Source organism: Barbus barbus (assembly GCF_936440315.1).
Source record: "Barbus barbus genome assembly, chromosome: 47".
NCBI lineage: Eukaryota > Metazoa > Chordata > Actinopteri > Cypriniformes > Cyprinidae > Barbus > Barbus barbus.
The window spans coordinates 9,301,101-9,310,722 of record NC_136725.1 but is presented as its reverse complement, the minus strand read 5'-3'; the positions used below and the strand labels follow the sequence as shown (position 1 = coordinate 9,310,722).

The 9,622-nt window shown below is 35.6% G+C and overlaps 1 protein-coding gene across 1 annotated transcript; it reads right to left on the bottom strand.

Annotated features, from left to right (window-relative positions):
- Window positions 1-246: 246 nt before the first annotated feature.
- LOC306865423 (zona pellucida-like domain-containing protein 1) lies at window positions 247-4,755 on the bottom strand. The gene is made up of 11 exons (XM_079410007.1): window positions 4,720-4,755; window positions 4,486-4,611; window positions 4,027-4,247; window positions 3,751-3,935; window positions 3,382-3,454; window positions 3,177-3,274; window positions 3,012-3,092; window positions 2,615-2,783; window positions 2,208-2,325; window positions 2,062-2,082; window positions 247-1,258 (listed from the first exon to the last, which is right to left on the bottom strand). Exons 1-11 carry the CDS (start codon window positions 4,727-4,729, stop codon window positions 1,104-1,106), a joined length of 1,257 nt encoding a protein of 418 aa, XP_079266133.1. The 5' UTR covers window positions 4,730-4,755; the 3' UTR covers window positions 247-1,103.
- Between the last annotated feature and the right edge of the window lie 4,867 nt (window positions 4,756-9,622).

Sequence of the window (9,622 nt, the reverse complement as noted above, 5' to 3'; positions counted from 1 at the left end):
TTTCTGAATGAATTTGCATGACCCACTTTAGTTAGGTGCTTATTTTCAGCATATAGACAGCTTTTAAATAGGTATTTTCTACCTTTATAACCTTTTACACTCTCCTCTGCCACATTTTAAGTGTGTATAATAGATTTAAAAGGCCCAAATGCTATTTTCAGGCAATCTAATTCCATTTCCATTGCAGATGTCATGATTTTATGCTACCAAGTAAGAATCCACTCAAGAGGACAGTGATTTGTTCTTGTACCAGCAGCCTTTATTCATATGAAGCATGCATTAATTGATGAATCACAAATATACATCTACTTTTAAGAGCTCAGCCTGCCATAGGAATTATAAAGATACAAAGTGCAGAGCCAAGAACTTAACTTCAGATCTAAAAATCAACGCTTTGCTGCACTCTCCTTCGGCTCACTCTCATTTGAAATTGCTTTCATTTCCATTTCTTTATTTATGAAGTTGGACATGCAGAAGGAATCTGTAATACTCTGCTATTGCTTTAAAAGTGTTGATTTAAATGTTATGTTTCGTTGTAAATGCAGGGAAGTTTTGGGCTGTGCATGAGTAGTCTTTAGATATGGGGGTGTCAAAATTGCATGAGGGTTAAGCAGAAAGAGTCTTTAATAAATAACACATATAACATTTTAGAAGGTATTAGAGACTGTCTTGAAGAGCTCCAAACTCTCCACACACATTCGGATTTATAGTCTATTTGTGTTTTACAGGTACCATGGTGTGAGCTCATTGGGATTGGATTCATTTGATGAGTCAGTACTTTTAATGCACTTCATCAACACAAAATCACAGAGAATACATATTGCCTTATATATCAACTAAGGATTAAAGCTCTGCTTTGGTTGTGCTTTTAACATGTATTCCCAGTTCCAAGCTACACTTAAACACAAGTTTAAGGTGTAGAGCTGATGTAGTGCATTGTTGCTCTTCTAAACCACATTATACTATCACCAAGAAACACTATATAAAAGATCAAGATGTCCGAAACAGTTCTATGCTGAGCCCTGCTCAGCCCTCCAGTGGTGAGAGATCATCCTGGCGGGGAACAGCAGTCCTCTCTTGGAGCAGGAGCAGGGAGTCTCAGCTCACCGGGGCATTTTTGAAGGTGCGTTGTGCCAGTGTCTCTTGTAGAAAACTGCTCCCATTCCTACGATCATGATAAAGGCGATTGCCAGGATGCCCACAGCTACGCCGAGACCCACAGAAGAGTCTGAAGGTTTTTTCGTGCTGATTGTAACTTCTGCAATGCAAGGACATACAAGGTTAGATTGACTGTAAGCTACAAACAAAAGTAGCTTACTAAACTACTGTTCAATAGTTTGGTTTTAAATAAATTAGTACTTTTATTTAGCAATAAATTGGTCAAAAATGACATAGAATTCTTTTGTAACACTACAAATGTCTTGTGTTTAAAAAAATATTACTCCTGAAATAAAATGTATCATGGTTTCCTCAATTTTAAGCAGCACAATTGTTTTCAACATTAATATTAATAAGAAATGTGTTTTGAGCAGCAAATCAGAATGATTTCTGAAAGATCATGTGAAACTGAAGGCTGGAGTAATGTCTGTTGAAAAATCATATTTATATAGTAAACTAATTTAAATAATTTTGAAATAATTTATTAATTATTTAAATATAATTATTGTTATTTTAATATAACATTAATTTTAAAATAATAATAATAATAATAATAAAAATTCAGAAAGTAATTATTTGGCTGAAAAAAGAACTTACAACAACAAAAATTAAAATGCAATGTCAAAAACCGTGATAGCAGTTAGATAGCAGACAGCAGTACTGTATCTGTAAAATGATACATAATGCATAATGAATTGATTTTTTTTTCAGATTAATCAAACTTCCCAGTGCTACAAGTGAACATTCTATAAGAGAGCGCTTCATTGTTTGATTCATTAACTTATTATTTAGTTAAATTTGTTAATATTGCTACATTAAGGAAATGATTCCCCAACACTGGAAAATATAAAGTGAATCTGGACAAATATGACATGTTTTATAAGTGAAACAGCTGAAGCTCACCTTCCTCTTTTGTTGCCACCACTGAAATGAAATAAATAGAATAAAGTCAGTTTCTCAGCTCTGGAAAAAATATGTAGGTAACATAAATCTCAGTAGTGTTGGAGATTAATAATTCATTTTGTTTTCACAAAGGGGAAGGAACGTACCATTATCTGCACGTATGACGATGGCTGGTGATGTGATGATTGTGGATTCTGTGACCCCCTTTGGAGAAGGAGTGGTGGTCAAAGGCACAACGTCTCTCCTTTTTCGTTTGACACATTGCTGTGGAAAGAGCCATAGAGCATGATGAGTCTAAAAAGTGTCTTGGCCAGTGTCTCTGGGTAGGTGAACTGAGTGTATATGTTGCTTTTTTGTTGTTGTTGTTCAAAAAGTCCCCACAATATAGCAAAGCCTGGCAAAACCACTGTATATGGACAATGACAGAAAAACAACCTACCAAACCCAAGCCAAAAGGTGTTTCTAATTTGCCTAGGCTTAGTTTATATAAATTATAATTGGCTAATTCAAGAACAAATAATATGAAAGCAAAATATAAGTTGAATGTTTTTACCCTAAATGTACTGCAGGTTGATATTTCACAGAGTCTTGTAATGCAGTGGAGATAGTATGTCGATACTGTCTGGTTCTGCTGCTCTGTGAAGCGGAAGGCTGAAAACGAGAACCGAGCAACTTGCATCTCCCCATTCACCAGCATTTTAGTGTGCTTTTCACCGCTGCAACTGATCAAACAAATCATCAAACAACAAATTATTCTCTCTCAGGCCCACTAAATACTATCGGACAGATTTTTAGAGTTTTATAAAAAAGCTTACATACATGGTGCAGTGATAATGTAACATGCAGTTGTCCAAGACCATAGTATATAGATCAAAGTACCATAGTAAAGGCACAGTACTTTTTGGTTTAAATACATTACAAATCGAATAATATTTTATGATTAAACTTACGGCATAAAGAGGTTGAAGTAGCTCCTGGTGGTGGGGATGGTGGAAATGGAGGCATAGCATCTGTCCAGCAGCAAAAAGTACCTGTGAAATACATAACAATAGTCAACTTTACTGCAATATTGATTCATTTATTGCCATAATGATACTGAATGAAACAGGTCTTACTGGGAGGTCAAGTTGGTGGCCTCCACTTGCACAAACACATTAGTCCTCAGCTCAATACCGAGGGGAGGCATGACAAGAGGCTGGGTGTAGTTCGTGTCCTGAGAAAGGAAAAGAAATTCCGATCAATGACTATTTTATATTTGTGTATGTTTCTAGCTGATCTGATCTATAGATGCATGTAGGTCCAGTTTGTGGAAAGACTTACACTGAAGAGTCTGATATTCAGAGTGCTGATGAAACTGCCATTGTTGTCTTTTACTGCAATCGAGGAGGACGACCTGTGAGAAGACATAACTAGGTTAAAGTTTAGCTGAAACTGGCCACAATTACTCAAAGTGGACAACTCTGAAACTAGACGTGTGTATCTGTGTCATTGTGTCTCTCTGTTGTGAATATGATATCGTCTTCCTGTCCCTTGAGGACAATAACAGGGATGGACCAATTGGATTTAACATGTTCTTAAAAAGTGACACTACACCAAGACGCTTATTCCCCAGCGAGTTTTGTTCTTTTATCCTCAGTAAATGGATCTTAGACCTGGTATGCTATACCATGAGAGAAAATAAGCGCTTACACATCCACTTGAGTGTTGTTGATCAGGTACTCCAGAGGATAGGTGCATGAGTAATAGTACTTCAGCTCAGCGGTATACGTCACAGTGCCTGTTGTGATGTCTTTCGACCGTATAATTCCACTGATGTTGACCGTCTCGATGTTGGAGAAGTCTGAGAATACGCCTGTCCCTACACTCCTTATTGTCTGTGGAGAAATGTTAGGAAACAATTGTATTTAATTTCATAAAAACAGACTGACCATTTAGTTTTGACTTTGATTTATAGCTATTACTCACAACAAAGTTGCTGCCACAGGCATTGGTTGAGTTAAGGAGGAACCTATATCGGGCCACAGGAGGTAAAACGGTAGTATCGAGGGTCGCATGGCAGTCTGGATTATTCATGATGTTGTTGAGAATTAACTCTGATTCGTTGTAGCCAATGTACATGACAGGACAGAATTTGATAGCCAGAGTGATGTACTCCGTTCCACAGTCTACAGAGATGTCTGTGTACTCTGTCGTGACAAGAACGACCAGATTAGTTGCGCAAAAAACTGTACGAAGTCTTACTTGAGGCAAAAAACAACCGAATCAAATAAAAGTTTTCCAAGTTAATCAAATTGGACAGAATCACAAGCTTGAAAACACCCAAAGACATACATCAAAATAAACTAATTCAAATAATTCTGATAGTTTTATGATGTAAACAAGCAATTAATTTCTGTGTGATTCAATCAGAAATTAAAACTATACCTGGATGTCTGTACTCTGATCCGCAGTCGCTCAGTGTTAACTGAAAGCTTTTGTCGAATTTTGTAGCTAGGAGGAAGAGGAAAATGTTGAGGAGTATATCTTTCCTGCTGTTTGCTGAACGCGAACCTGTTCATGGAAGAAAATACACCATAATCAAAATCAGCTAGTCACCATCGGTACATCCAGAAGCTCAGTGCATATCCCACAGTTACACGTCCTAGGACACGTACGCACCTTGGATCATGCTTGCGGTTGGTTTGGGTATCCTCTGCCTGTGAGATCTTGTGAAGTGTGGAGTCCTTTTATAGTGCGCTTTCTGTTGTGGGATAGGAATGAAATAAGTTCAGTGTGGTTTGGTGTGTCCACTGTTTGGGACCAGCCCTTTTGTGAATAAAGTCCCATAGTTGACCGCCTGAGGGCACTTGCTGAAACTCTACACAATGTGGGCCTTCAAAAGACATGCAGGTGACAATGTCCTGGTTTTTTTGTCTACTTACTTAAACATGGATACCTGGCATCTTAATACAAGACCTCACGGAGTAAGTGTCGTGCCCCCGAGGAGTAGACAATACAGCAATGGCTGTTTTCACCTTAGTTTAACACTGTACAAAATGTCAGGGATCGTTATGTTGATCCAAAGGTAATCCTAGCAACACAGTAAATAAGGATGATAAAGCAAACACACATAATTGACTGAAGGGAGTCTTAAGGATATGACTGTTTTGATGGAAAACCTGACAGGGGTAGGCAGCTGAGTAATTTTAGTTGTTGTTGTTTATTTCTGTTTTTCATGGATTGTCAGTTTCCATGGTAACATTGTTTTCTTTGGACAAGGTGTTGCCCGAAAATCACATGACTGATTTCTTCGAAATGATAAAGGAAAAAATCAGTTGAAAAATACTGAATATTATATTAACAATACCTGACACTGTAGAAGGATTTTCAGGGTTTGTCATAATCACAGGTATATTAAATAAGATGTTATAATTGTTTCCATAATATAGTAAGTTCTATAATGAAAAACAACAATAGAAACATAATTTTAATTGTAATAGTAAGATAGATAATTTACTTAACATCTATCTATCTATCTATCTATCTATCTATCTATCTATCTATCTATCTATCTATCTATCTATCTATCTATCAATCAAAATATGTGTATTTGTGCTTTTTGAATGTTAATTTTTCATATAGGTATGTGGACAAAACTGTTGCAGCAAGTTACATAAAAATGGTTTCGAAACTAACTGTTTACACAGAAAATTAATTCTGCTAGCATTTCATAAATTAAGCCCACTGGGCATTTTTGGATAACCAATTAAACAGATCAGAAATTAGACAACATGATTACAGGGGTGAGTAAAACATTCATTAAGCGCATCACAGTGCACTCCTGGGCTTTGATTTGACTCATCCCTTCACAGTAATATCTCAATCGAGTCTTGAGTCACTTACTGTGTTTAGTTTGGTTGATAGCTTGACACCTGAAAAAAGATACCAGATGCTCCCAATTAGTGCTTGTTTGGTCACTTAGCACTTATACACCAACCATTCTTAAACCTGCTTTATTGCAAGTCTGTGTACATTTTTAGTCTAGTCAGAGATCTGTGCCTTTTTCTTTAAACAGTTGTTTGAGTAAACTAATGCTACTATCACATATATCAAGAGGTCCAAAAACAGGGCACATTTGATTGAAGGCCAGCCACTGAGTGTAAACACTGTTAAGTGGTGTGAAAAGGTCAGTGGATTACTCTGTAATGAGAGGGCTCTGCTTTAAGCTCCAGACTTATCACTTTGTTTCAGTGTTTTTTCTTTTCGTTCTTAGTGGGATGAGCCACAGATCCAGATAAATCTCAGGTGAATCTGTGGAGAATCACAGACGGGTTTAATAAAGCTTAAGCGTGACCCCTGCCTATGTTCTATGCCAGCAGTGTGATTTCTTCCTCCCAAACAGTGGGCCATTTTCTCAATTACTTCTATTTCCATTGTATTTTGGAACATTGGAAACTTTTAATTTACAAAACTTTCTTTTGTAGCCTCCTTCGTAATATTAAATGATAATTTGATCATTTCCAGTAAATATGATATTTATACACTGCCATTCAAACGTTTGGGCTCAGATTGTTTTTTTTATTTGTTTTTTTAAAGAAATGTTCTACTTTTGTTCTGCAATGCATTAAATTGATCAAAAGTGACAGTAAAGACATTTATAATGTTACAACAGATTTCTATTTCGAATAAATGATGTTCTTTTGAACTTTCTATTCTTTTAAAAATGTATTTCTCTTCCTTGGAAAAATTTATTGGTTTCCAGAAAGATAAGAATTAATACATATATATATATATATAATATATATAATTTAAAAATGTAACATTCATATTAATTTAACAATAAATCAATATTTTTCTTTTATTGTGTAATTTATAAAACATCTTTCAACACCATTTTTTCTGTCATTAAGTTTCAGAATAGCACTTTCTGTGTCAAAGGCTGGGTTTGTATGGTTCGGGGGTTTGTGCTCTTAGGTCACTTCCAAATCAAAAGAGTTAATCCTTATATTCTATGCTGACACTCAACTCTTCTTTATGGCAGATGAGGAGATTGTCAGATCAGGAAATTCATGTCAGGAACAAAAGTGGATTTTTATTTAAGAAGGAAATACTTATATGTTACTATGGAAACCATGCAGCTTTGAAACCAATACCATAATAATCTTACATAAAGCACATTGACGGTAAAATGGTACAGTAATTGTTTCAGAAGGAAATATCATTATGCTTTGATGATAATACCGATATTGTTAATACATGTTTGTTTGTTTTCCTGAGAGTTCTGATGTCTTTGCCTTTACAACTCAGCTCAGGAGAGGAGGAATTATCCTCTGATGGACATTGTGGGTCCTATCCCTGCCCCTCTGTTCCCAGAATTCTTCTGATTACATTGAGCCATTCATTTATTCTGCCACAACCCCATTAATATTTGTCACTGATGTCACAGATAAGCCTGGACATCTTCAAAGGTCTGATATGAATACATGCTCTTTGTTTAGCTGGCGTCATGGTGATTAGTATCAGTGTGGAAAGCATTGAATATAATAGAACTGAGTAATGGATTCTGATCCCTGTGTGTTTTGTAATTACTACATGAAAATCTGCAAACAAAATATTCAGGCACACATCTGAATATACTTTATTGTTCAAAAAGAGGAAAGAAAAATCTACAAAGTAATACAAATGCGTGTTTGGGGGATAATAACATGGGTTGTTAAAATTAATTAAATTATCTTGGACATAAACTCCATTCAAATATCTTTAATAAAAATAAAAGACAAAAGCTAATACTGAATATTAGAGTATTTGAAACTAAGTGCTAAGGTATCACTGAGGCATATGAATACTAATGAGTAAAAACAAATACAATTAATTAAAACTAAAAATATCTTAAATAGTCTTCTCATCCACCTCAGTCACATACCATAGTGTTCTAGGTTGCTGTTCGACTTAATTAAATTCCTTCCCTATGGTCTCTTTCTCAGCTCTTGTAACTCAAACTAATTATTGCAGAGAGTAATGTACTCAGAATCACTGGTGTCCTATGATCCTTTGTGTGTTGTGATGAATAGACTCCTCACTTTCCATCCTATAGCCTCTAATATTCTCACTGAACTAGAAATATGTGTTAGGCAGGTCTATTAGATACCTTTGCTTGTGTTCTTCATGTAACTGATCTTAAACCCTGCAATAATGAAGCAAGGGGCTGAGGTATTAACTTTAAGTTACACTACACCAACAGATCTGGATCAATTGACATTTCAAATTAAATACAAGTAAAAAAAACAATTTGCTGCTCTGTTGATCAGTTCATTTACAAGTGCAATTAAATAAGGTTTGTAAAAACAAAATATCTTCATGTGTTTGATACACTGTGTAACTACAATCACTTTCGATATATCACTTTAGTGGTTTTCTAGACAGAAACCAATTGTGGTGCTGTCGTGTAGTGGTGTAACAGTCACGTCTAAAAGTATGAAATAAATGGTGGGCTAGTTCATCTAAAAATGAAGCTTCTGAAGATTCTAAACCTGTATGACTTTCTTTCCTTTGCTGAACATAAAAGAAGATAAAAGAATACAGTGAAAGTCAATGGAGTCCAAAACAACAGCATATGACTAACATTTTTAAAAATATCTCCTTTGTTTCAAATCAATTAAAATAAGTTAGGAAAGATGTGAAAATGAAAACTATCCCTTTACAGCCAGAAATATGCTTTACACAAGTACATGAATGCAGACATTTGGCCTTTAAACCGATGTGTTAAGCTAAGTTGTTATCAACAGTGACTTAGATCAAGATTTTGGTTCAACTGTTGCTCTGCTATACCAGTAGTTGAGCTGAAAGAGAAATCTGATCGTAAAAGCAGACAGTTTTAGATATAGCGCCACTTGTGGCAATGATCAGAAAACTCATTTGCGTTGCACAGTCTAGCGTAGCTAGAAGTGTCTGCCTTCATGTACATGCATAGACCAATTTTCCGGGCCTAAAAGTGCATTTGAAATTTTTTGTTTATGTTGAGCGAGTCTTCTTGGACTTATACTGACACCAAGTGGTGTGGATGCAGAATTATGCAAAATCAGATGTTTTCAGTTTTAGAAATGCCTTATCAGCCATGACAAACTAATTTCATTTGCGGAATTGTCCATTAAGTCAGTATTATTCAGCTGGTCATGTGATCTCATGGCAGTTTAGTCTACCAGTAAGACTAAGAATCTCATATGCGTGTACATGATTTAGGCAAAATAAAAAAAAATTCATCTGTAAAACATTTTAATGAGGAAAAATTACTGAGTGCATCTTTTAATGCCGTTATTCCTGATTATATTATGTGTGTGAGAATCCTTTCCAATCAGAGTTCAGCCTCTTATGGCTTAGGATTGTGTGTTATGTAAATTTACAGTAATAAGAATGAAGTATTCATGCTTTGTAACCAAAAATAGGCATCTGTGTCTAGTTAAAGGCTGTGTAGAGTGATATTACGATATTATTTCCCTGTACTGTATGATTGTGTGTAACCGAAGAGCTCTGCACACAGGTATTGTTGTATTGTTTAGCTGACCGAACAGCCATGTGTGTGCAT

Excerpts from the sequence above, each read along its gene's own strand:
- LOC306865423 (XM_079410007.1), bottom strand. Across the intron at positions 3,936-4,026 it reads CCTGTGGCAGCAACTTTGTT|ACAATAAGGAGTGTAGGGAC; the intron begins GTGAGTAATAGC and ends ATTTCTCCACAG. Across the intron at positions 3,275-3,381 it reads TGAATATCAGACTCTTCAGT|GACACGAACTACACCCAGCC; the intron begins GTAAGTCTTTCC and ends TTCCTTTCTCAG.